The sequence below is a fragment of the Hemicordylus capensis genome, chromosome 5, assembly GCF_027244095.1.
Source record: "Hemicordylus capensis ecotype Gifberg chromosome 5, rHemCap1.1.pri, whole genome shotgun sequence".
NCBI lineage: Eukaryota > Metazoa > Chordata > Lepidosauria > Squamata > Cordylidae > Hemicordylus > Hemicordylus capensis.
The window spans coordinates 103,256,948-103,284,906 of NC_069661.1; the positions used below are offsets into that span (position 1 = coordinate 103,256,948).

The 27,959-nt window shown below is 42.4% G+C and overlaps 1 protein-coding gene across 8 annotated transcripts; it reads right to left on the reverse strand.

Annotated features, from left to right (window-relative positions):
- Window positions 1–1,041: 1,041 nt before the first annotated feature.
- Window positions 1,042–27,959, reverse strand: RHOH (ras homolog family member H). Of its 8 annotated transcripts, XM_053252041.1 has the most exons (4): window positions 27,061–27,288; window positions 21,215–21,292; window positions 18,015–18,114; window positions 17,403–17,527 (listed from the first exon to the last, which is right to left on the reverse strand). In XM_053252041.1, the coding sequence occupies exons 1-4, from the start codon at window positions 27,101–27,103 to the stop codon at window positions 17,497–17,499; spliced, it is 252 nt and encodes an 83-aa protein (XP_053108016.1). In that variant the 5' UTR covers window positions 27,104–27,288; the 3' UTR covers window positions 17,403–17,496. The 8 variants fall into 8 exon arrangements, with proteins under 8 accessions (XP_053108009.1, XP_053108010.1, XP_053108011.1 ...); XM_053252034.1 differs by lacking the exons at window positions 17,403–17,527; window positions 18,015–18,114; window positions 27,061–27,288 and adding exons at window positions 1,042–3,927; window positions 27,582–27,959; XM_053252035.1 differs by lacking the exons at window positions 17,403–17,527; window positions 18,015–18,114 and adding an exon at window positions 1,042–3,927.

A 27,959-nucleotide genomic window follows, 5' to 3' on the forward strand; every position in this document is an offset into this window, starting at 1 on the left:
ACTTGTGTTCAGTGCTTTTCTTGAAGACCAGCTCACTACTCCTTTTCCTTGCTGACTGGCAAAGACGATGGAATCAGAGGCAGCGTCGAGAGCCGGCCACGTGGTATGTATATGGCACGTGGGGAGCGGTGGGTGGGTTACAACCCGGAACCCAGAAAGAGCCAATCCAGTTGAAGGAGGAGCTGGATTGGCTCTTTCTGGGTTCCGACTTTGTGTCTGTAGCCCTGCCTTCCTTGTCCTAATAAGCAAAACTCCAGCACACAGAGAGGAGGGGGCAGCGGGAGGAAGGGGTTGCGGCTGCTTTGTCTCCCAAATCAGTGCTAAATAGAAATATGCAAGGAAAATCTCTGGGTTGCAAACCGGCAGTTATACATGGGGGTAAACAACGTCCCACTGGGTGAATGCAAACCAGAGACGCTGACCTTTAGAGTTAGTCTAAAGTAGCTGGAATCTCAGCCTTACGTGTATATACATAAGCCAAGGGTTGCCAACTTTTTTTAAAAAAACAACCAATTAACAGCAGCATCTTTTCATCATTGAAATGTTTGCATTTTGACCCCATAATAGTCTGGGAACTCTCTCCCACTATATCCTCGAACCTCGCTGGTCATCCGTATGGGCTTGTCATTCGAGCTCCTGTGTCTGACTTTAGCTTGATCTGTAGACATGTGCAGTGCAGGTGATAAAGTTAATCTGTGTGCCATAGTGGGGGGGGGGATCATCTGCTGAGTTCTGCAGTTCAAGCCATAGAAGCAGAGACTGATAAAAAGGCGGCAGTTTTAGGCACATTTGTGGAAGTGTATGACTGGGATTCAAACAGCTACTTGCTACTCGAGAGCTTGCATTTAGCTAGTGAGATGAGGTGTCTTACTTTTTGTTTTCTTTGAACAGTACAGTCCCATGTATTAATTGCCAGTCTGCTGTCCAGAGGTGATCCTTCTATAGCTGTATCTGCCACTAAAGTGGGGCAGGTGTTTTTCCTTGTCAGTTGGTTGGCAAAATAAATAAGCCCTTATTTTTAATGAATAAAAATATACTATGTGCCACAAATAACTTTTATTAGAAAAGGTGACTGGTTTCAAGAAAACTAGGCTTTAGAACAGCACATATATGTCAAAATGTAGCATGCACCTTAGTGCTCGTTTAAAATTATAAGCAACCTTAGAAACAGAAGGCTGTAATGTACAACCCACTACTGTGAATTGGCCCCATCCCACTGAAATAATTAGGACCAATCTACCTGCCAGCATTGCAAAAAGCTTGCTGTTTGTACAGGAAATGTCATTTCTGAATGTCTTTAACCTTTCCTACTAACGTATTTAATTTAAATGTAGACTTGACAGAATACCTCAAAGTGGGAAGCAGTTTCCATTCTGCCTACTCAGACCTGTGTCACTTTGGTGCTACAGCCAGTAAAGAAGCTCATGTGTACTAAATATGGATAATCTTGCTGATGTAATCGCTGATAGCTGAACCCAGACCAAAAAACACATTTCATTATAAAACACCGAAGGGCTTCTCAGGATCTTCTGGTCACATGTTTAAATACTAACTTCCTGTGCTTTCAGTCTGTCCTTTGTGATACTAACTCAAAAGTGCAAAAAACCAGCAAAGAATACATTTTGCATGACTGCCAACTGATGAAAAAATGTCCAGCTCTTCTGTCTTTAATAGCACCTTTAACATGCTGAAATCAGCAGGAGTTCCATGCTTGTGATCACCTGTGGTGTAGATAGGCATTGAGTGGACAGAAAGATGTTTCTCAGCTTCTTTGCTAATATTCTAGAACTTGGAATCCCCCACTGATGGCAATGTTTGCAATTAGGCTAGGATGTGTTTGTGTGTGTGTGTGTGTTTTTAAGGGATGTTGTTTTTACACAATGCATTTTCAATTTGCGAAACTCTCTACAGAGAAGCTATTATCTTCCTATTTGTACTTAAATATGATGTTTCTATTAAAGAGAATCAAACTTTGTCAAGGGAACTTAAAACAGCTCTTAAAGTTTAAATTACACACTGCTCATTTTAAAATTTATGTCTTATATGCTAGGGTTGCCACCTTTTTTCCTGAAATGGCTCAGACTAGATATAGGAGGAACAACTTTGCCAGGCCTGGGGATGCAATGATGAGGATCACATCAACCCTCTCAAATTTCTGCCCATCGAGCACTTGTTACATATATAGGAGCCCGGCCGGAATAAAACCGGAGTGGCAACCTTACTACTTCCCTTGGTTTGCACTGAGCCCTATGGCAGAAAACAAAAGGGTGTCTTGCTTTTTGAAGGGATAATCTTTTAAACCGACGAATGCTAGAAAGAAGCTGAATAAGTGCTGTTTCTCCTCTCTCCCAGTGCCACCAAGATAGCAGACCCATGTGGGATATCACTTCCAGGATAAAAGGTCTTGGAATGGACCCCAGCCCACCCTGATCCATCTGTGTAGCTGTACTAGAACTGGATGGTGTTTGGAGTTACTCTCCACCATGAGTATACAGAGGAGATTTTCAACAGATTTTTCACAATAGTGCTTTGCTGTTGGAACTCCCATTATGCCACCAAATCCAGGGCTAAAGAAAATGTAAATTATAATTAACCACAGTTAAAATCAACAGGTGTGTCTACACTACAGACTTGTGTTGGTTATTTTCTCTCCCCAAGGAAACCTGGGAACTCTGTTCTGTGAGGGTGCAGGGCTTAGCTTTCAATAACTGAAAATCCAGATTCTCAAATGAGTTCTCATGATACTTCTGGGAAAGCCATGATAGTTAAAATGATGTAAAACTGATAAAAATCTGTAGTGTAGATAATACACCCAGTAACTCTGACAAGAGAAGGAAACTCTGGTTTTTCAGTGAAAGCAACATTTCCAATATGAAATAAATGCTCTCAGAAATACCCCACAGTAATAATGTTGCAGTTTTTAAGTTTCCAGTTTGGATTGTCTTCAGTTCTTTCCACTGATGCAACTGGGAGTAAAATGGCATTGTTGCATCTTGATGGGGAAAGAAAGTTTTGCTGTGTTTTCGTAAAGAAAGTTCCAGTGCCAGTCATGACCGGTCCACCACAAACGCTAATACAATACAATCCTGTTCCACATGTTATGTTGTAGCCATTTTGCTGCATTAAGGGAATAGCTTTGGGGTGACAGAGGACAACACTGGATAGAGTTTAAAAGATCTTGCACTCGTTCACAGAAAAAAAATTCCTCCGGGCTCTTCTCCGGGCTCGATTCACTGCAGTCCTCACGGCACACTCAAACACCTGCTGTATGCCCCTGTTGTTAAGAGAGGAACATTCTACGTAGCCCTTAGCCCGGATGTCCCTGGCCAGTTGCTTCCCAAGCACCTGGCTGATACAGTTTGCTCGGTGAGGTCCTGTTTCCCTTTGGTCAATCTGAGTAGCAACCACTAAAATTGGGATACGAGGCAGATGGGTCCTGATCTCTGTAACCCATTTGCTCCTCAAGTTGCGGAATGAGTTGTGATTGGCCACGGAGAAGCACATTAATATCACGTCAGCCTGTTGATAGGAAAGGGGGCGGATGCCTTTGAAAGAATCACTGCCAGCTGTGTCCCAAAGGCCCAAGCTAATCTGGACACCATCCAGGAATACATCGACTCCTGTGTTTTCATAAACGGTTGGCCTGTAAGTGTCTGGAAATGTCTCTGCGGTAAAACGCAGCAAAAGCGCTGTTTTCCCAACTGCAGCATCTCCCACCAGAACACATTTGACTGAATCCAACATTTCCTCAAAGTCTGCTGTTTCTAGAATGGAGTCTGGAGACACAGTTGCCTGGTGCTGTGAATGCCATTCAACGGGGATCCATCTAGGTAGGTTTCAGTTCTGCATCTTGGAGTTCCACTCAAGGAGCCCAAAGTCTTCTGCTCTCCCACGCAACTGGATACTTCAGTAAGTCATACAAGTTTCCTGCAATGATAAGAAGAGAGCAGCTTAAATATTTCTGTTGTATGATACAAATAATACTTTAAAATTGTTATTGCTTGTTAATCTGGTCTGTGACCACAATAAACTTACTACTACAAAAAATAAAAAAATCCACCCTCCCTCCAAGAAGCCCAGGTCAGCATATATTGGCTTTTACTTTCACAACCCTGTGAGACTGAGAGATAGTGACCTTGAAGCCTGGAAGCTTGGTGGCTGAACAGGGATGTGTGAATCCACCTGGTCTAAATCCAGCACTACCCACTACACCACACTGGTTTTCCGTTGCTGAAATATGAGTCTCTAGACTTCTTTCTTCCTTCTTCCTTCCTTCCAGCAACAGCTGAAGGGATGCAAGGTGTAAGTTGACACTATCCTCCTGTCAGGTTTCTGTGTTTGGGCAGGGAATGAACAAGAGAGAAACCAGGCATGTGATCTCTCTCTCTCTCTCTCTCTCTCTCTCTCTCTCTCTCTCTCTCTCTCTCTCACACACACACACACACACACACACACATTTTGGAAATACTTGGAGAAAACACTGGGAAACACCTTGGAATACCAAGAATTTGTTCTGTAGTGTAACCTGTCACTGACTTCTTTATTTAAAATATTTTTACTCCACCCCTCCAGGACAATTACTGCTTGGGGTAACTCATGTGAGTCTATCCAATGCCCAGCTCATATATTTGTGAATAAACCAAATATTACAAAAATACCACCATAAACCTCCCAAGTCATGCTGCATGAGTACTGTGACTTCTCACTGTTTGGCAACGGGGTGTGGGTGTGTGGGTGTGTGTAGCAAACATACGAGAAAAGAGGCAGGAATAGACAGTACTGGCAGAATATTGACAAAAGCTCCTGGGCACATTTCAGCAAAAAACTACTTAGTCATTACTAAGGTCCTCATGATAGCAGCAGCAGGCCCCTGTCTTAGAATGCAGATCCCCAGGTTTGACACACAGTAAAGCGGTGGTAAGTGCAATGTAAAGCAGAGAAGCAAGGGAGTGCTGAGCCATTCTCCTGTTCCTGCTTTGCCTCCCACAGCTGCATTTCCCCTAGCTGGGCTCCCTGTAGTCGAGAATGTGGCCATTCACTGAACGGCCTCCATTTCCTGACTCCTGGTAATGTCCTTTCACCAGAGACTTCCCAAAGACTTAAGGGCTCTTCAAGTCTTTTTTTTCCTCCCCCCCACCCAATTAGTCCCTCATTTACTAGACTTTTTAGTTCCCTGGATTTAAAAGAGATTATTTCATATTTCACAAATTAACCAGAGAGAGCGAGAGAGAGAGAGAGAGAGAGAGAGAGAGAGAGAGAGAAAACAGAACAGCAAATGATTTTCCAAAGCCGCCTTATTTCAACAGGAGCAGGATTGCATCTTTTCTGTGTTATGAGAAGGTTGAATCTTACCTAACAAGAAGTTGCCCACAGCACAGCTGTCTTCTTCCCTCATAAATACCAAGTGAACAAAAAAGGTAGCATATTTGAACTTCAAAGTTCATTTTGGTTTCTTTGCCTGCCTGACAAAATAGGCTGTTGCCTACAAATGGCAACGATACGATCCCACAACTGTTGCCACTTTGCTACTGATAGACTAACACTGCTAACTTCTCTGGAATAGGAGGTTCTAAAAATCTTATAAGCAGCTTCCAGTTCACCCCAACTTCTGCTTTGCAGTCTTTATAATGTTGTCATTGCAAGAGAAGCCATTTCCTGGTAACGCACAGCACATACATCCCATATTATGAAAGTGTCTGACCTCTTCTGGTATTCAAACACTTCTGAGGTATTTTCCTGAGGTGTGGCACTTCTCCCCAGATCAACAGTTGTGGCAACTTACTGTGGCCATTTGTAGGCAACAGCCTATTTTGTCAGGCAAAGAAACACACATGAACTTTGTTTGAATGCACTTCCTTTTTTGTTCACTTGGAATTTCTGGGGGAAGCCAGTGAATAGAAGGGATTTTATGCTTCAGATATGAGTTTCAGTTACACACACACACACACACACCTTATATGATGGAAGGAGGAGGAAGTAGAAGGGAGGAAAGTTAGCAAGGGGGATGTCAAAGTTGTCAAGATTAGACATGAGTCAGAGATTACTCTGTTTGCTCTGGAAACAAAATAGTTGTGACAATGACAGGGAAGAAAGTTTAGCAATTTTGCTCATATTCAATTTGCCATGTCAGTGAACGGAAATGTCTGCAAGATCAAGATTGGACAGAAGATTAACTAAAGAAAGAGAGAAGATTAACTAAAGGAAGAAATTTGAAACTTGTCATCATAAACAAGACAAAAGGAGATTCCTACACATTTTAAATCAGTGGCAAACACACAGAATAAGGAGGAGGCACCAGTGCAGCAAGAGAGCAACCTAACAGAACTTACTAACTAACTGCACCGCTGCAGTGGGAAAGCGACAATTTTTGACATGTTCTCCATCCCCAGGAAGCCCCTTGTGCCACCTGAAAATATGTCCCCAAGGGCTGTACAACCCTCAGAGATATATTTTTGGGTGGCAAAGAGGGGTTCCTGAAGAAAGGGAAGGAGTCAAGAATTCCTGGTTCCCTGCTGCACTGGTGGAGTTAGTTGGGAAGCTCTGTTAGGCTGCTCTCTCGTGGTACTGGTGCATCATATGTTATCCAGTAGCTGTTTATCCACTAACAGCTTCAGCCAATATTATATAACTTGTTTTGCTTATCATGTAGCCTCTCATTAAAAAATCTGTTTGCTTTCCTAGTGTTCCCTGTACAAAAGTATAGTATAGTGCTGTGTCTCCTACAGAGAATGTAAGGCACAAGACAGTCAAGATTAAGAATGTTTTAGTTTCACCCATCTCAGTGGGAAAACAGAGAATGCGTCATTAATGCTCTCCCACTTAAACTACTTGGCTTGATCAGTGCTTATCTTAGGTGCTGTCATGTCCTTATTTTCAAGGATCAGTTTAAACATGTGATGCAGGGGCATAGAAAGGTTGGAGTGGACCCAGAGACAAGATTTTAAAAAGCCCCCCCCTCCACTGAAGCTCAGCTCATGAAGTAAAGAAATCTTAAATGAGGCTGAATAGTGGTAGCAAAAAGCATAGTAAAATTTAATTTACTTACTTACTTACTTACTTATTTACTTATTTATTTATTTATAACCTATGTGCCACAATAGAACATCATCCTAAATTATTTTTTTAAAGGTTTTGTAAATTGTGGCTGATGCAAGTCATTTAATGGTACTAGAGAAAAACATGCTGTTCTGATAGCTCCAGGTCTTAACGCTCACATCAATTTCGGAGGTTGAATACAACTGAAGGAAGCCCAGGTGGGTGCACGGCTGGGGGAGTCAGTCATGTGACTTGCCTCTGGGGGAAGGCAGTGGGCCTGTCTCCCCTTGCCCTATTATAGTTAAGCCCCTGATGCGATGACCCACATATGGGAAATGGGCAGAGCTTGAGAGAGCAGAGAACCACTGTGGAAATAGTGAGAGTAGTAAATTATTCTCACTCAGAAGGTAAAGTGTTAACCATTACATTTGCAGGTGATTAAATCCTGGAGGGAATGGGAAAATTGCTTAGCAACCAGGCATGTGAAAAACAATGTTTGCATTCTAGCTCCAGACTTCCCCCTCACCTTCTATGTGTATGTACCCCCAAGGCTGTAACTCTAATTGGGCAGATGTGTTCCAAAAACATGGGCCACCCAAGGTCACGTTGAGAGGAGCCGCTCAGGACCCCTTGCCTGTTTCCCTCCCCCTGCCACCACTCTTGTTGCTGCTGCCACTGAACTTGCATCTGCTACCCCCATGCTTGCCTCCGTCACCACCAGCCCCACTCACCAGCTGGCTTGCACACTGGGAAGAAGCGGAATGGCCTCTTTCCTCACTCCAGCAAGGAAATAGGCCATTCTACTTCTTAATGGCTTGCAAACTGGCTGGCAAGCCGAGCAAGGGCAGGGCTGGCAATGGCAGCAGGTGGGGTGGCAAGAATGGAGCAAGGCATCAGAAGGAGGAGGGGGGGGAGGAGGAGGTAGCAATGGTAAAGTGCTGCTGCGGGGGGCATTTGGGGGATTTTGCTACAAAAATAAAATGTAACACATCTCCATGGCACCAAAGGCTCATTTATTGAACACAGCCCCCCTTGTTACACATCTGTGCACTGCAGCTCTCTCATCTAGTATGTTTAGCTTTCACTAAGTTTTTGTTTTATGTTATAGAACTTTAAAATAAAGTAAAGCGGCAATGGGCTGCTCATGTAGAGGCACCTGCTTGAAAAAGCAGCACCTCTAGACAAATCTGGCCCAGTTGTGTGCCCAGCGTTCCTAAGGAGTTTGTATGGGGATTGTTGCATATCAAGAAATCCTGACATTGCCCTTACAGATGTCCAGATTTCTACTAAAATCACAAATTTGTTTCTGAACCCTCTGAATTGGTGAAGATTGCCCTTATGGTTTTTAAGTGTAGAAACATTAACAAATGTTACCACTTTACATTTACATCTGTTTTAATTGTAAACCACCTGAGCCATTTTGGAAGGGCGGTTTAAAAATTAAATGAATGAATGAATAAATAAATAAATAAAGATTATAAAGATGTATAATGAAGGCAGACATTGCATTTCCAGACAGAGAGGGGCTACACAACTTTGGCCTTCCAGCTGTTGTTGGACTACAATTCTTCTCAACATCTCCAGCCACAGTGGCTGATAGGGATGATGGCAGTTGTAGTTCCGTATCTGTAGGAGAGTTAAAGTTGTACAGCCCTGAGATTGAGGAATGGATTCTGAAATTCCAATCCTGACTTCAATGAAAGTCATTATACTCTGTTTAAGAGACAGCTTGAGGGGGAGACTGCCAAAGTGGAGTTAATTTTCAGCTTTGACAACATTTCACCAGGGCTTAATCATGACTGCAAGTGCTTCATGCAAACGGAATCCCGGCCCACAATGGCTAGATATGTGCTTGCTGCCGACTTGTACAGTAACTAGGCTACCATCAACAGACCCAGAATAAAATTACAATAATTTAATTACTTCACAAAACCATAATAGCTAACAGTCATCAAGAGCCTTCTTCACACGTTAGCCTTATTCACATGTTATAAGCAACACTTGAACAATGAGTGTACAGTGTACACAGGTACAGATCTGTACACACGTGATTTGAACACAAGTATGGTAGTACACTTCCTATCTGTACCCAGCATTTGAGGAGCCTTTATACACTTTTAAAATGTATACACTTTTAAATATATCCTATACACCATGGCTGTTCAACTTTGGCCCTCCTGCAGATGTTGGCCTACAACTCCCTTAATCCCTGGCTACTAGCCACTGTGGTTGGGGATTATGGGAGTTGTAGTCAAAAAACAACTAGGGGGGGCCTAAGTTGAGCAGACATGTTTATACACTCTTAAAATGTACATAGGTACAGTCATTTGCACAAAAACACATGTACAAACATTTACAAACATTTCTACACATAATGTCTGAACAGGGCTAAGAAGAGGCAACATGATCCCAAGTAACCCCCACAAGGGCATCCTTTTAGGATCAATTCATCAACAACCTGGTCTTCACTGATACTGACATTTTGTCACAGTTAAGGACACCCAGAATTTTTGTCTGCCAGCAGATACCTTGCGTAAAATATAGCAGAACTATCCAGCTAAGTGACCAATAGTATAGAATGGAAAATGCAGAAGAGGAGAGAGAATATGCTCCACTGTTTCCACCTCTTGGGCATTATAGAAACTCTCAAGGAGGGCAAGGTAACACCAGCATCTCTCCAAGAACTTGATAGGGCAAGATATTAAATCTGGCCAAGGTGAATGCATTGCAATATTTGGGAACATGCATATATATACAACAGAGATTGCTGAGGTAAAGCCGCTAGATGTGTGTGTGTGTATGTGTGTATGACACGACACCTAAGGAGCAAGGAGAGCAGGCAAAGCCCTATTCAGAGCTGGGTTTTTTTTTAAAGCTGCACGTGAGTAACATCATCCAAAAGTCTTCCAGAAGTCCTGCCCTGGAATGTCATCCCGCCCCCCGCCTACGCTCTTCACAGTTACCATGATGTTCGTCTGAAGAGGCCAACGCCATAGCCATGATGGTGACCGTTTCCATGATGAACAGGCTGGGACATCTAAGTCAGCCGATGATGGAAATGCCCACCATCATGGTTACAGCGATTGCCTCTGCAGATGAACTAATGTAACCATGAAGAGCATGTGGAGTGTGGGTGAGTGACACTCTGGAACAGGACTTCTGGAGGGCTTCTGGACGGCTGTACTTACATGCATGCAGCTTTTTAAAAAGTCTGAATAAAGGTCTCTGCTTAATTCAGTCAATTGCAGAGTTAAATTCAACTTGGAAAAGGAAAGACGGCAACAACTCAATTCTGGAACCAATTTCAGCAATGAGCTTCATTTGAGAACTCTTATAGCTGTCACTAGAGATAAGAGTTAATAATTCTGTAGCCATGTTGAAGCCGTAAAGCTACCAACCAGACCCTGACATCCATGGGACATTGACTGGCTTGAAGCTTGTTTGCTTCAGTCATTTGACGCAGGTGTGGTATCTTTTATTCGCTGGGAACTAAGCAAATGAGAAAAATATCATCAGTAAGTAGATGATACCAAGTAAAATGCCTCTCTAAGAATAGTCTCCGACTTGGTCCCAGCAGAATAAATAAAAACCGAACAAAAACTATAAAATAGGACTCAGAAGGAGGTTATTACAGATAAAAACCAAGGACAAACAAAAGCCTGTTATATCATCACCACCATCTTGACCTTCTTGTGAAGACTGGAGCTAATACATGCCTTAGAGTAACACAGCTAGCTGCTTGTCAAAGCAACTCACAATAAACACTTATTTTTTAAAATTCCACATACACCATGCGGATCTGACATTTTACCCAGGATCGATAGACATGGTTCAGATCTAAGATTCATGATCCTGGGTAGATGTCAACCTGACATTGCCAAACATTTTCAGGTTTGCACAACCAGAAATTAGGAGCATGCACTCTGTGCAAATCTAGGATTTGATGTTTACCAAAGATTGTTCTAATTGAACCAGCCTTAACAATATATCTACAGCAGATCTTTGGTTTTTTTCATGCTTTCGTATTCAGGAGGGAATATGAGAAAAGGCTGTGTGACAGCAGCTGCAAGATGGTATGTCTTGGCACGGCTCTTCCAGATATGTACTGCAGACTGATCACAATAATCTTGTGATTATTGTCGCTGTCAGCAGAAGACCAGCATGGACCAAAGGTGGGTTCAAGTACGGATACTGAGGGTTAGATATGCACAGAATAGGCATGAAAAAAAAATCATTTGTGATACACTTCAGGAGCACATCTACACCACAGAGCACACTGTCACCCTATGGATTAAAAGTCATTCCCTTTCACCAAGGAATTCTGGAAAGTGCAGTTTTGTAAAGTGGGTTGAGAACCTATAATGGAGATTTTTCAGTAGCCCACCAAACTACATTTCCCAGGTTTTTCTGGGAGAAATTATGACAGTTAAATTGGTATACAATAGATACCAGTAGCTATGCCCTAAGGCAGGGGTTCTCAACCTTTTTTAATGCATACCCCTTCTGTTGTAAAAATTCAGCTCAGGTACAAGAATGAGAAAATGAACACAGAGACACAAATTAAAATGTTATAGTTATGAGACAGGCTGCTCCAGTCACTGGCTTACATCCAGACAAAGGTTATCAGCAGTATTCCCACTGAAACTAATGGGACAAGTTTACTTGTCCTGTTACTTTCAATGGGAGTACTCTGTGCTAAGAAGCAGAGGAGGAGAGTCTTCACCCTCATCCCTCCTCTTCTGCACTGGACACATTGCTGAAGATGCATCAACTTCAAGCTGGAAATCCTCGAGTGCGGAACAAATAGTGCAGCTGCAATAGTGGGGAGACAGGAGGGCTCTCTGATAGAGATGGACCAAGGACAATGGTGCAGAACCTGTTACGATACAAAGCATCGAACAGGTGCGAGACCGAGGGAGACCATTGGTTTGTCCTTGTCTGCTCTGCGTGGCAGTAGCTCCCCAAGGTCTCAGACCAATTACCAGGAGAAGCCAGCAACTGAAGCCAGACAGTTCCGTGCACAAAGCATGTGCCTTGGCTCTACGTCTGGATCGTTTTGTACCCAACATTTATTGTTGCCCCAAATTGCTGCGCCTTACCATCCAAAATGTTACAATGTGGGCAACGGGAGCAAGTGCCACTGTGGCTTGTGGGGCTGAGGGCAGGGTAAGCAGGCTCAGGAGTCAAGATGGGCCGTGGCAGCTGCATCTCTCTTTGGCTCTTCCCACCCCACCCTGGCTGCCTCCCTCTCTCCTCACCCCACCTCGGCTTTAACTTGAGCCACATGGTGTGGCCATTTGCTGGAGATCCCAGCCCAATGAATGACCACCCCAATTGGCTCAACCCAGCAAATGACCAGCCTGTGCAGCTCTAGTAAAAGCTGAGGTGGGCAAGCAGAAGAAGAAGAGAGAGGGAGGCAGAAGAGGGGAAGAGAGATGCAGCTGCGGGCCATGATGGGCCTGCCTGCCATGACCCCACCCCCGCCACAATGGCACCAGCTGCCACTAAACACAATATTGATTGAAGGTTATTGAGAAAACAGAGCTCAGAATGTGCACGGCTACAATCAGTTCAAGAGAATTGCACCCAGCTGCCTTTGCACTCTTTACAAGGGATCTTAGGGTGCACATTTTAGATGATCTTAAACAATCCTCCCCATCTCTGACAATTTTTAAAAAGCATTTGAAAACCCACCTCTTCACCCAAGCTTTTTCAGCTTTTTAAATGTCTAGGTTTTAATCTGTTTTCGACTTTTAAATTGTTTAAATTGTGTTAAGTTTTGTGTATCTTTTTAACTTGTTTTATGTTATTGTTGTTAACCACCCAGAGACGAAACTTTGGGGCGGTGTACAAAGTTGATAAATACAAAATAAATAAAAATTATGGGCTGTTTCAATGGTGCATCTAAAAATATTTCTGCCACAAGCAAGCAATTGAGTTGCTGATGCACACTCAAGACAATGAATCGCTCGTGTTTTGCTGTAGATAGATGCATAAGCCCTTGTTATAGGAGGTGCCTTGAGGAACAAACTGCTCCACAAAAACTTTTCAGGGCATGAAACAGAATCTCCGGAGAGAGTTTGATTTTCCTTGGGCAAGTTGCTTGTGCAAGGAAAACAGTTGTTCCATATGCAGGGAAGATTGTTTCCACATGCAGGACAGCAGTCTCCAAATAGTGGCTTTTACCTTCACCATTAATTCCTTAACCAGGGCTGGTGTCAGGGGTCAGCATTCTTGGGCAGCTGCCAAGGGCCCTGGACCTTCTGAAGGGCCTGCTACGGCTCTGCCCATTGTTTTCATACATTGGTGGCAAAGCTCCACTCTCCGCAAAGGGGGCTGATCCCTTATTTCTCCCTTTCTCTCATCACATCTCATCCCATTCCATTCAGCAAGGCAAGTCTCATCATGGTCCTTGGGGGGCGGGGGCATCCTGGGTTGAAGGGGCCTATGGAGGACAGTTTGCTGAGGGGCCCCCACTGAAACCTGCCCTAAGCACAAGGTGCCTACATAGCATACAGCTGGACTCAAGTGATAACACACAGTTCAATTAATCAAGGCCTGATTCTTAGAATAACTAAGTTGATCACAGTTGCTGGTGAAGTTAATAGGTCAGGGCCCCGTTGGATGGACCTCCACAATTCTGCGAGATCCGAAACTAAAGCAAAAACAAAACAACCATATTCAGACATTATGTTGTCTGTGCATTCAGATGTCTATATATGTGTACTAGTAGACTATACATGTGTTCATTTTGAAAATGAACTTGGGTTCAGATGCTCTCAAATAGAAGTACAAAGAGGAAGTGTACTACATTATATACCACTTTGAATGTAATGCATGAATAACTGTATGTGCATTCAGATCTGTACATGTTATTTTGTATTGATTTGTTGTCTTTGTGAGCTGCCCTGAGCCGTATTGTACTTGAGGGATGGGATATAAATATTTTAAACAAATAAATAAATAGCCTGTAAATAGGGCTATTCCTTATGGAGATAAGAATGTAATTTATAGGGTGGCTGATTTTGCTGTCTGTTCTATGAAGGGGGAGCTTTCATGTTGGAATCCCTGTAGACACCACATTTTAAATTAATAGGCTGGTAAGATGTTTGAGCCTTGCCTATGACATGCACGAAGGAGATATAGCTTTATTTCCCCTCATTTCTTCTTGCTTCAGGGCTATATTTTGTATTCTATACAGCAGACAAGTTTTTTGGGTGTGCCAGCTGACATCAAAGCTCAGGAGTCTGTAAATGTTCAATGTCCTTTAGAACTAAGTGTACCACATGTTGCAGTCCTTGTCCTTGAAGTGGAATTTTCCAAAGGGATCCCATGAGCCATGAACCCATGAACCCAGAGGCTATGTTGATCTTAACCAGCTGGAAAAGTCTTGCATAATAAAAGCAGGTGGCTGCAAAATCCATTGTGTTTCAAATCTCTCTGCCCTGGTTTGTATTTGCATGGGAGACTACATGTGAGCACCACAAGTTATTCCCCTTAAGGGACCGGGCCACTCTGGGAAGAGCATCTGCATACTTGCATGCCAAAGGTTCCAAGTTCCCTCCCTGGCATCTCCAAGATAGGGCTGGGAAAGACTCCTCCCTGAAACCTTGGAGATGCCCCTGCCAGTCTGTGCAGACAATAACTAGATGGACCAAATGGTCTAACTCGGTATATGGCATCTTCCTATGTTCCTAACCTGTTTCATATTAATCCAGCATGCAGTAAGTATAGAAGTCAATGCAAAACAAAGAAAAGAAAGAAAGAAAACCCTTAGTGTAATGTCTGAGTGGTTATACAGGAGAACATTGAGCCCTGAATTTAGATCCTGCCTATTAATGAACTCTTCAAACTAGTCAAAAGACTTTCAAGCAAATTCAAGGTGTAATTCTCCAAGATTATGATCATCAGGGGTGTCATTAGGGGTTGCCTATGGGGGTCAGGCCCCCAAAGAATGGTTCAGAGCCCCAAATCTCATCAGCCTCTCCCTTCTCAACTGGAGGGCCAGGCAGTCACTTCTGCCGCTACTCCTGCTGCTCTAGCAGCAACGATTGCTTCTTATCTTTCTCTCCTCTCTAAAAGTGCTGTGTGGGGGAGGGGGACACAAAGACGCTTAGCATCCAATGTAGTATGTTGCCTCCAGTTTCCCTATGGAGAAGAGTCAGATGTAATTATTCTTGGAGGGGGCAGGATTGAGTTTCATTATCAAAAGGGGGTTGTGGGCCTGGACCCTGTATCTCTTAGGTTTCTAGCAACACTCCTGATTATCACCGTTTCAATAATGGACTGGGTTATCATTTTACTTTCCAAAAATGTACCTTCACACTTTGAACAGGATGTTGTATTCTTGCTCTCCTTCTTGAACATTCCGTGGTAAGTTCCATGTGTATTTATTGATAAACCATTTTCAGGGTTCATGTTTACACTTCTATTTTACTCCAGGACCACCCAGCCACAGAAGTGATTTAGGCAACCCCCAGTTTTCAAGCCAACGTTCTAGAGTGGCCTCTCTCAGCTATGTAACTACCTTGGAGCAAAAACCACTGCCTGTACTTTGGGCAGATACAGCTGCCTAGCTTTGGGTGGATAGACAGAGACAGAAGGACTGCACAATATCTCTTGCTGCACTACAGGGTACAGAATGGAGAGCCTTCCAGTCTGCACCAGCCACTCCAGGCATAGGCACAGGAAAACAACAAAAGTGAATTAATAGCACCTTCTTCACCACAGAAAATAAAGAGCTGAGAGATGTGAATATAGTTGGGAACTCTTCCAGGTTACTTATAGTAGTATACATGTAGCCCTCATTATTTGCCCACGTTCCGTTCTGGCCTACAACCGCACATAGTGAAACCTTGTCAATGGGAATTGTGAGGCTAGGTTCCAGAGCACAGGAAAAAGACTGAAAAATCACCAAAAAGACAGGGTAAAAGCAGAAATAAGGATGGAGCACAGCACTGCACCTTGGCCACCTCAGCTCTCCCGCTCTCCCGCTCCTCCAGCAATGCCCCCAGCTTCTCCAATAATGCGTAATCATAATGTTTCCTCATCCCACTGCTGAAGTCTAGCACTTAGCAGCACAAGCCTCTTGGCCTGACTGAGTGGTAGGCTGGCCAAAGAGGCAGCACAAAATCAAATAGTACATTAAAGTAAACGATTTACAATTCAAGTGAACAACGCAGAGGAGTGAGAGGAGAATCAATTTTCAATGGATAATTAAAAACAATTTTTAATGTTTAGTTTAAATTACATTTAATAGCATTTTCAATTAAATAATACAGTATTGTCATCATAAAATAAAAAAAGAAAGGTTTAACTGAAAATAAGATTTCATCAAAATTAAAATAAAATTTATAAAAGTGATAATTAACATCTTACAAGGCCAGCACAATGCTGTAAGAGGTCCCAGGGAATGGCTCCAAGAAGCTCCACAAGAATGGCTCCAAAAAGGCTCCCAAAGGCTCCACAGAAATGGCTTCAAAAAGCCTCCAGAAGCTCCAGAGCAATGCCTCCTGAAGGCTCCCAATCGCTCCTGAAAGATACCAAATGCTACCAATTGCTACCCAAAATGGCCTTTAGAAGCACAAGAAACGCTAAACATACAGACCAAAGCACTCCACGTCCTCCTCCAAACTCTTCTCACAACCCATGAGCACGTGCAGCAAGAGCACAACCATATATGGGCAGAACTGCACTGCCGAAAACCGCAGATATGCAAAGCCGTGTGTCGTGGATAACGAGGTTGGGTATAGATTGCCCAACTGCAGATACGCGAAACCATGAGTGCCGAAACAACGGATAATGAGGTCCACCTGTAAGTAGCCTGTAAGAGTGTACTATGGTATACTCTTAGCAATAGTATGAGCATCACTTGACACTGACAGAGTCTCTTGCTGTTAAATTTGAATTATTTATCTAATACACATCTAAACCAATAAAGTAACCATGTTAGTCTGAAAATGGACAAACAAAAGCAACCAATGGCCAGATTTAATGAGACATTCGAGATCCATTAGTGGATCTCTCAAAGTTTGTATTTTTAGTTAAATACAGTGAGGTTGGGGTTAACCTGATCTAAATTTCCCAACCCACTACTGGGGAAACATTCTAAACAGGCCAAATACTACATTGTTGCTTTAAGAACTGGGAACTGCTTTTCTTGCCTCCATATTCAAGTGGTTAACAATAAAAATAAACAATTGAAAACAATCATATCTATGGAAACAATACAACAATAGCAGCAAAAAACAACCAACCAACAATATAATAGCAGATTTTTTTAAATCAATCAATAAAAAAGGGCAAAATCCCTTTATATCACCAGAAAGCAGAGAACGTCATGAACCAAAAGCCAACCTGAACACCCACCTTTTAACCAGTTGGTAGACAACAAAGGAAATGGACCAGGTGGACTTCCCGCAGCAGGGCACTCCAGGGGTTGGTGCCAGAACTGAAAATGTCCTACCTTGCATGGTTACTTCCTGTACACCTGCTGGTAAGGGAACCCAGGGCAGGATCTCAGATGTTAAATAGAAAGCACAGGGGGAATGTTGCAGTCCATAAGGTACCTAGGTCCCAAGCCATTTGCGTCTTTCAAACTAAGAATTAGCACCTTGACTCGAACCCAGAAACGATGGGGATTTAGAACCCCATCTAAACCAATGCAGATCTAACAGACTCATAGTTATATGCCCTGTCTGACCTATCCCAGCAAAAGCCTAGCAGCAGCATTTCTAAGCCATTCAAGTTTCTAGTTGATTTTCAAGGGCAGCTCCACACAGAATGCATTACAGCAATCCAGTCTGGAGAACACTGTGGCCAGATCTGCCTTCTCTAGGAAGGAACACAGTTGTCCGATAAAAGGCATTTCTAGTAATAGCTGCCACCTGGGCATCCAGAAATAGCACTGGATCAAGAGCTACCCATAAACCATGAACCTGTATCTTAAGAATGTAACCCTGGCCAATGCAGCTACACACCTGTTCCTTGGAGTAGCTATTTCCCTGATCTCACTCTTAACTGGAATAAGGTTCGGTTTGTTCTCCCACACATGCATAGCCGTGGATTTCCATTGCCTCTCTAGGATCCGATGGAAATAAGAGATAGAGCTGGGTATCATCAGTGTAACAATTATACAATATGTGATGATGATACAATCTCTGGCCAACATCAGTTGGTGGTTTCATGTAAATATTAAAGAGTACTGGGGACAAGATAGACAAGGTGGAACTTTGATACTCATTAGTCCAACAATCAAGAGGTTGAGCCAGAGTTCCCCAGTACTGCATACTGAATCCTGTCCCCAGGAATGACTATATCAGTACACCCACTACACAGATAAATGCTAACAGGTGAGAGAGATGCAGAACCGCTACAGAGGTGGGCTGCTCTGTGCCTATTAAGCATTTTGCAATCACGACACTACTTCCATTATGCCCAATGGAAATAGCCTCGTAACTGCAACTACACAATGCTTAGTAGGCACATGCTCTGGAGAGCCTTGCAGCAACACAGGTGCCTCCCTCACCCTTCAACATTTCTCTACACAGTATGTGAGCGATCGCCTCCAAGTCCCATCCCTGCAAGGCAGTCCAGAGGGGTCCCATGGTCAATAGTAACAAATGGCTCTGAAAGGTCCAGAAGAATCAACAGGATTGTCTACCTCCCAGTTCAAGTCCTCTGCTAGGACAACCAGGGTAGTTTCTGTCCCCAAACAGTGCCAAAAGCCTGACCTCAAATGTCTCCATAGTTTCCCCACAAGAGTCTAGTTGCATCTTGAAGACAACCATATTTATTGAGTCCTGAGGTTCCAGACTCATGACTGTATATCATCAAATGTACATACATTTTCTATGCATGTTTTTAAAAATGCAGTCTTTGTTATGAGCCCCACTGCCCATTCAGATCATCTGAAGAGGTTCACCTGCAGTTACTACCAGTTCGTCTGGTGGCTACTTAGGGATGGGCCTTCTCTGTTGCCACCCCGAGGCTTTGGAGTATGCTTCCTGATTAAATAAGAGCCTCTCCATCTCTGACAGACTCTTAATACACATTTATTCACCCAAGCTTTTTAACTAGAATTGTGGTTTTAAACTTTCAGTGTTTTAATTGGTTTGTTGTAACCCCCACACAAGCCATGAGTTTGGGGTGATGTACAAATATACTAAACAAGCAAACAAATTCATACATGTATGCATTTACTGGCTGTGCATTATTATCCTCTCCTGTTTACTTAGAAGTGAGTCCATTGGGTTAAGTGCCAAGCAAATGTGCACGGGACAACAAACTCAACCACTTTTTGAAAGGAACATTTCATGGTCTGAATGTTTGAAACCTAATACAATGGGTTGTGTAGCACATTTTATCCCTTTCATATTTGCAGGGCCGGATTAAGCTAGTGTGGGGCCTGTAGCATATGTTATGAAGGGGCCCCTAATTTTAAAAAAGCACATAAATATTGAAACATAAATTATTTACTTGCATAATAAAGTAATTCAATTATTTCATTTGCCTGGTGCGCCCCCACCAACCGCCCCCTGCCTCCACTCAGTTGAGCCAGACAGTCAACAAACTTTGCAAAACACACATACACACTCACACACACTTTTGTAACTCCTGACCGTGGGTTCTCCTTTGGAGTTATTTTCACAAAGAGAAAGGGGGTGGGGAACAAAACTCTGAATGTTTAAATTAAAAGGTTCTCAGGAATTCTGTACTTTGAGAAATCTGAACCTATTAGCAATTTTGGCACACAACAGTGGATGTTTGATTCCAATGTGTGCAGAATATATTGGATCCCAGCAGCCATCACATTAAAAGGGCCATTTGACAATATTAAGAATATATGTTTAACCTCTTGTGCAAGCCTGACAGGAAAGCAGATGTATATTTAAAATAGTTGATGCATTGCAAATGAATGTGATTATGATGAGGTGCATTAGCAACTTCCATGAAAACAGAAGTATCCAAAAGACAATCTTTTGGCAGGAGGCACAGCCTCTTTCAATCTAAATTACACTAACATGCTTAATATTAAAAGGAGGAAATGCACAAATCATTCAGTGCAACCCTAAGCATGTTTACTCAGAAGTAAGTCCCACTGAACTCAATGAGCCTTACTCTCTAGTAAGTGTGTTTAGGTTTGCAGTCTCCGTTTATCTTTGGACAATTTCAACGGGCGGGGCATCCCAATGTAAAGCTAATGAAGTTGGCAATGCAGCAGTAGTTATTTCAGTTCTAGAGGAGAGGAAAGGAGCTCACCTTAAATTTGGCAGTTCCTTGAAAAGCAATGACCACAAATTCCCTCCCAACAGCACTAGATACTAAAGGAGAATATAAGTGACCTTACCCAACAAGACCATAATATAATCTCCCTTCCAGCTCCCCTCAATTGATCCACTAAACTTTGAGACTCCTCTTGCCGTGTATCTGAGTTACTTCCGGCTTTCTTTTTCCTCTTAAAGGTACACATTCTCATTGTTTATCTTTACCCTCTCCTAGTCAGTCGGAAAACACTGGCAACATTCAACTAGCATCTTCTTTAGTTTCCTTTCTTCCGCCCAGCATTAATAGTTAGTTGTTTTTTAAATCTAAACTGCTTTTATTTCTTTTACTCTCTGTGTGTATGTTTTTAAAAACTTTTACAGTTTAAACAAATAAGGACCAACTCCCTGGTGATTAAGTTATCTTTGAGACCCCTCTGCAAGCTATCTGTTCCTACTGTTGTTCTTACTACTCCCCTCCCGTGCTGCTTAACATAATAGATAACCCAATCAACACCATGGTGCCAGGAAGACCTTGCTTAAACGCCCTCGAGCGAGAGAATGGGCAGCAGCAGGCAATGAGGAGAGTCAGCAGAGAGCACCAAATAGAGAGCAGAAAGAAGGGGCAGACGTTCAAGCCAGGCGTGCAGGGCCCTAGAAAACGCAGGGCCCGTAGCAAATGCTACATTTGCTACTGTTAATCCGGCCCTGCATATTTGCTCGAAAGTAAATCCCACTGAGTTCAATCAGATTTATTCCCACTACATGTGCATATAATTGCAGCCTAAAGAACTTCTGAGAAAACACTGTAGAATATTGTATCTGTAGTTACTAAAATGGTAGTAGACTAGTCATCCTTTGAGTACAAGGCTGGAACCGTCTCTCTGTGAAATCTTATCTACTAAAGTTCTCCATACCTTTCTCCTCTAGAAATATCTTCTCCACCACACTTCTGTATTCAAGATTACTTCTGTGAAATCCTCCTCCTCCACACTCTAAAATAAAATGAAAAAATAGGATAAATTTAATTACATGTTGCATTATTAAGATTATAGGGAAGTCTTTGCTTTATTCAGATTTTAATCTTCTGAAAACAAATATTTCTGAGCTTATGTTAAGATGGATGTTAGGAGATCATCCTTGATTACAACTATCTTATTCTCTTCTTCCATATTGTCATGTGTTTTTTCCTGGCACTGCTCCTGTGCTTTTACAAACTGCCTGGCATAGAAGTGTGCACAAAATGCTTTTTTGAGAAACATTCTGCAATGGAATGGGGTCATTCTGTTCAAATGGTCCAACCCCCATTCCGAGCACCATTCTGGAATCCAAAATGGTGCTCAGAACACAGTTGGGACATTCTGCCTCAGAACAAATTGTTCCGAGCTTGGAACAAGACCCTATTTTAAAGGGTATTTTGAGCTCAGAACACTCAAAATGGCCCGTTTCAAGGTGTAACATTTTGACCTCATATCATTCTGTACATCCCTAAAAATGCCATAGATATAGATGAAGTGTTTCCTATAGTGGGAAAAACTTCACATGCTAAATTGATGTTGGTTGGATTGTGTTTAAGGTGCCAAAGCAGTCAGTAAAATTGGCAACCCTATTTTGAAAATGCATACAGTGTAGGACAGCTGTTCTCACAATCCTAAACAGGGTTGAAGAAGCACCTGGCCAGAGTAGAAGAGCTGTGCGCTGTCCCAATTAGCCGTCATATGCTTCCAAAGATCTAGGTGGAGGGGGGAGAGTGATAATGTGGGAGCCCGGAGCTGGGTAAGATGGGTGCGGCCAACCCATGTTCTGTCACACAGCATTTTATCAAGATGAGAAGCCGCCCTTCCCAGATCTTACATGATCACTCCGTCCTCTTCTTACCTTGATCTTGCAACACACAACCGCCGATCGGGAGCGTGAACAGTTCATCTACCCTGGCTGGGTGCTATTCTGAAACTGTTTAGGGTCATGAGAACAGCTCTAGGGAACTGGTCAGAAATGCCACATGGTGGAAATGGAGATGAAGGACCTGGGAGCCTTGCCAAGAGCATTGCCAGACTCGTTTCTGAACAATTCCACATTACAATGATGCACATCAGCTGCCATTTCAAGGCCACTAAACCTCCTCCATAGAAAAAATCAATCCAGAATTTTCACTTGAGACACAAATGATCAGGCTCAAATTATCATACTTTGGACACATTATGCGAAGACCCAGCTCCCTTGAGAAGTCCATAATGCTGGGAAATGTTGAAGGAAAGAGAAGAAGAGGACAACCAGCAGCAAGGTGGATGGACTCGATTACGACAACAATGAATGCACCACCGAGAGACCTTAAAGGCCAAGTTGAAGACAGATCACCCTGGAAAGAATCAATCTATGTGGTCTCTAAGAGTTGACACTGACTTGACGGCACTTAATAAATCAAATAATCAAACCTCTATATGCATGTATTCTAAATGTAACATGATATGTAATATTGTAGGGAGGAAATATAAAGACGAGATGATGAATTGAGCCAGGTTTTTACAGCTATTTCCAGAACATATCATGTGAAAAACCTGGTGCAGATAAACTATATTCACTTGTAGAAAATGTACGTATTTTAGGTGTGGAATGTAAAATTCATATACAATTTACAGAGAAACTAACCTCTGGTCTGAATATCTGATATATTCATAAATTGAGCTCTCTGCAGTTACAGCTAGGTCTGTATTACAGGACTTTTATATTTCTGCCTAGGAGGAGGAACAACTGCAGACAAAATGGTTCCTCCATAGTCAGGAATAATATAGTCCCACAATGTCATGACAGAGGATGGCTTTTAACTGTCTGTTGTCACCATACAGATGGATGTAGGATGGGTATGCAGCATAAAGTGGCTTCCACAGGTTGGATAACTACTGCAGGACATCCAAGATGGCACTGAGCTATGGGAAACCCATTATTCGTGCTGCATGTCTATAATCTGCTAGCCAAGCCAAGCCAAGCCATACTATGGCCATACATTATGAGGCAAAAAACACACCTTTGACACAATGTCGGTACCCAATAAGTAACCATGGCCTATCTCAAATGCTTGATGCAGTGTGAGGAATGCAGTTGAAAATACACATTTGCTGTGTGCACACACTTCTTTCTTATGTACACACAAAAAGGCCGTGATCTAACAGAGTCCAATGGTTGGGGCGACATATGTGTAGCTTAATAAAAAGATCAATCTGGAATCCATTGCTTGGTTGGAAAGAGTCATCCAGTAAGGACTGAATCCTAATCCCTTTCCTGTCCTAAACAGCTGATCAGTAGGATTCCCGATTGTTTCAACATGCACACGGTGTGAGTGCTCTCCCTGAAGAACATCTCACGCAAAGAACAATACTCTTTACAAAAGGAGCAATTGACTCTAAGGAAGGGTTATTTTTACTCAAATGCAGTGTGAGGCAAAACATTATTTGGAGTGTTTATAAATTATATATTGTTCTCAGCACCTTTTGGACTTTTAATTTTCCTGTGCAAAGCTTCGGCTGCTGGGTTGGACTGGAGAACTACACACAATTTTTCATCCAGCTTGGGGTGCACGCATGGACACTTGATTCATATAGCTCTAGCTGTATTATCAGTGGCTACACCTTAGAAAAATTAATGTGTGAAACTGCGCTAAATAAATGTATTTTCCAGACATCAAAATATTCTTTATAAGGTGTGGGAGAACAGTACAGGAAAGCAAAACCAAACCTGTGTTAATAGCCTCTTAGAAGAGACATCAACCCAAGCTGCTTACTGGAGGGTTACTGAAATGTTGTGGGTTTTCATGACCCAGCTGTTGATGTTGATCCCCCATTCCAAAGGTTGTTTGTCCCTGAAATAGCTATTTTCTGCAAATAATCATTTTATTTATTTATTGTTGAATTCATAAACTGCTTTTCATAAAAATAATCCCAAAGCGGTTTACAATGTAATTAAAAACAACACACAATTATAAGTACAAATATTAATTTTAAATATAAAAATAATAGATCTATTTAGACAGCTTGGGGGCAACCCGACCTCTTTTATTGTCCTAAACAGCCATTCAATGCTACCCCAACAAACCACACCTTATCCTCAAGGTATAGATCATGACCCTTGATTTGGAGTCAGTTAATTAGGTGATAAGGGCAGGATGCAGCCAAGGATAAGCACATTTTAATTCCATTGATTTCAATGGAAGAATCAAGCATGTGAGTCCCTCTGTCTCATTCATGTCTGTGGGTTGCGATCAGAAATTAGCAGTATTTATGCTCAGTGGTGGATTGCTGAGGCTGCCACAAATGAATAAATGTTCTAACACCCCAAATGTCTTAGTTTAGTTCCTAATAATACAACAAACTCTGCAAAGTTTGTAAGAATAAATGCATTTGGAAGCATTACACAATTGCTTGTGAAAATCTCCAGGCTACAAGCTAGCGTAGAGTTAGGCAAACTCAAGCCCTATGGCTACTCAGTTCTGCATTGTGGCCTCATATGATTTTCAGTTTCAATTTGCATTATATATAAAGATAACCAATTAGTCTTGCTTATTTATTTTTTTTGCCCATAGGTTCCAGGTTATTCTGCATGACATAAATAGCTGAATTTGCCAGTAGTCTTGTTGCTAAGCGGGAGGCACGTCATGTAGGACTTTCCTTCTATCAATTTTAGTACCTTACTGGGAGAAAAAAAAAAGATATAATACAGATTTCCCTTCCTCAGCTTTCTTTCTTTCTCTTTTCTTTTAATAATAGTGTGGGGACTATATTTCTGAATATCAGTGTTGTGAAATAGGTTTTGTTTTGTTTTTAAAAACATACAAGGGGGGAAATGATCTGATTTATATAGTTTATTTTAATAAATAGTTTATTTTTTAAATGATGTGATAGCAAGGATCTGTCATGGCTTCTTGTCCCAATGGCCTGGCTCTTTCTGCCTATAGGACAAAATTACGTCCCAAGGCTTTTGAATCACTCATTTTCATCATGTTCATTTTTGTGCATATGCATGCACATTACCCAACCAAAGATGGACTTAAATCCATTGATTTAAAAGAGACCAGGTCCAACTAGATGTTTGGCTAAAGGCAGGATTAAGAGGTAAAAGTGGAAGTACCTTTTACGAAGCAAAAAACAGCCAAGGGGCCCCAGACCTGATCAAGACTGTGGTGCGTGGGGAGGGGAAAGTGAAGTCTTTTCCTTTGCACCATTTTCCTGCTGCAACTCAACATACCACAAAAGGCTGTTTGATCCTAAAGTGCTTATTTGCTGCAAACAGCTGTTTCAGGGGCAAATAGCTGCTTTGTAGGAAAATGGCATAAGGAGAAATGATGAATTGCCCCATCCACATGTGCCACAGTCCCAATCAGGACTAGTCCCCCCGCCCCCAGCTATATCTTGTTTAATAAGAGGCATATATGCTTTTGAGCATGTTTCTGAACCATGCTTTTAGACAAATTACTAGTTTGGTCCTTACGCATATGTTTAAATTAAATTTATATAAAGTATATTCTTATCACATCTCTCACTTGATGCTAATACTGACTGGCTGGATTGTGCCCTAAAATGCTTATCTATTCAGCCTCATATATCAGCTCAATTCGTCACTGCAGTGTTGAATTTCTAAAGATTAGTCAAAACATGGTTTAAAGAACAGACATCTCTTACAAAAAAAATCACCGGCCTCATTAAATATTGCTTTAGTTTTATTTTAAAATAGTTATCATTTTTTGGATCCTTGTTTTTATGTAGCATATTATTCCTGCGTGGTGCAGTGGTTAGAGCGCTGGACTAGGACCGGGGAGACCCGAGTTCAAATCCCCATTCAGCCATGATACTAGCTGGTTGACTCTGGGCCAGTCACTTCTCTCTCACCCTATCCTACTTCACAGGGTTGTTGTGAGGAGAAACTCAAGTATGTAGTACACCGCTGTGGGCTCCTTGGAGGAAGAGCGGGATGTAAATGTAAAATAAATAAAATAAATAAAAATGACTCCAGCTCCACCACCATCATAGGTCCGAGGGCCTCCTTCCTTTTTAATCCCACCCTTTCTCTCTTGCTGCCCCATATACTTGGTACTTCTTTTTAGAACAACATGATACTGCCTCCCCCGCCCCCCTCAAACCCCTCTTCAAAAGCCACCATTCGTATGGAGCATTTCACCAAATTCCTTCATCCTTATCCTCTACTGAAACTAAGCCTAAGTATGTGTGACAGGCTCTTCCTCTGCTTATTCTCCCCCGCACCAATCTTCCTCCCCTCCTCTTTGGTCAATGGAAAAAGCTCCATGCACTTAATGGTGCCGTATGAATAAAATAATTAACCACAACCAGGGGTGTAGCAAGGTTGAAGTGAGCCCTGGGACAAGAAGTGAAGATGGGCCCCTGCCTTCTTCTCCCTGTCCCCCGCCAGGTCTTTGCTGAAGAAGAACTATATGGACCTGGCGGACAACAGAACATTCTTGCTATGCAAATATAGCCACACACTCCACACACTTCGATCAGGAGCTAGCAGCTCCTGACCAGAGAGGCAGGAGGCTGTTGCTAGGCAGCAGGGGCTCCGTCCCTCATAGGCCCAGGGCCATTTGTTCCCCCTTGTTCATTTGTAGCTATGATCCTGACTACTACTACTACTACTACCGAAGCTATCCAAAACATTGCTAAGAATTACATAGATTCACTGTGACCCAACAATCCCTCACTGTGTGTAGCGGAGGCTGTTGTACACAGCAAGAGCTGCCGAGGGCACGCAAACCCACCATTGTATGCTGGAAAACAGGCTGATCCTCTGATCTGTACCATCTAAGGTAGTATCCATTCCACTGCCAGCAGAAAAAGAGAGCATCCAGAATGGATGAGGAGAGCAGATCTGCTCGCGAAGGGCTTGTGCATGTGGAAGCAGGAGTTATTCAGGTAGGCTGCCTTCCTCTGAACTCAACAGTGTATGGGCTACTGAATTCAGACAAGTATCCTCTGCTGAACTGCCTATCTGCCTCCTGAGCTTCTACACACAGAACTGCTTGTGTGTGGCCCTTTGGGGCACATGACCATCTCTACATCAGAGCATATTCTGTACAAAGACCTGTACAAAGGGCACAATCCAGGCAAAGTTAAGCTAGTTCAAATCCTACAGATCACGATGGGAATGTTTAAACATGCTTAATTCTCCTAGCAGAATCCACAGGAAAAGCACTTAACTCTAACAAGACAGCAACCCAATTTTATTTTATTCTTTTATAAATACATAAATAAATAAAAGACAAATGGACCAAAGACTTACCAGATGCAAGATGATCAACAAGGCCACTTGTAAACTTTGGAAATAAAATATTTTCCTAGAAGGGTGAACAAAATAAAAGGTTGCCCATTTTCTTCCCAATTGTAGTTCACCTCGGATTAACATTTATTTCCTAAAGAGCAGAGAGAGTCAAATCAGGGCCTAGTTTTTAAGTAGGCATCTTTAGAGCTGAGGTTCCCCAGTTCAGTTGCCTGGCTGGTCAGAGCAGAGAAGAAACAGATGTGAAGTGAAGAGAGAGATAAGTAAGCGGTTGAGTTACTGTCAGCTTCCTGAAGGCTTCTCAGCTCTGCCTGTGTGGGTTTCGCTGTGGGCATATTGTGTGTGTGTGTGTGTGTGTGTGTTTCATGATGATCAAGACAA

Bases quoted from the DNA above. Each gene is read 5' to 3' on its own strand.
- RHOH (XM_053252034.1), bottom strand. From the start codon at position 3,744: ATGTTGGATTCAGTCAAATGTGTTCTGGTGGGAGATGCTGCAGTTGGG.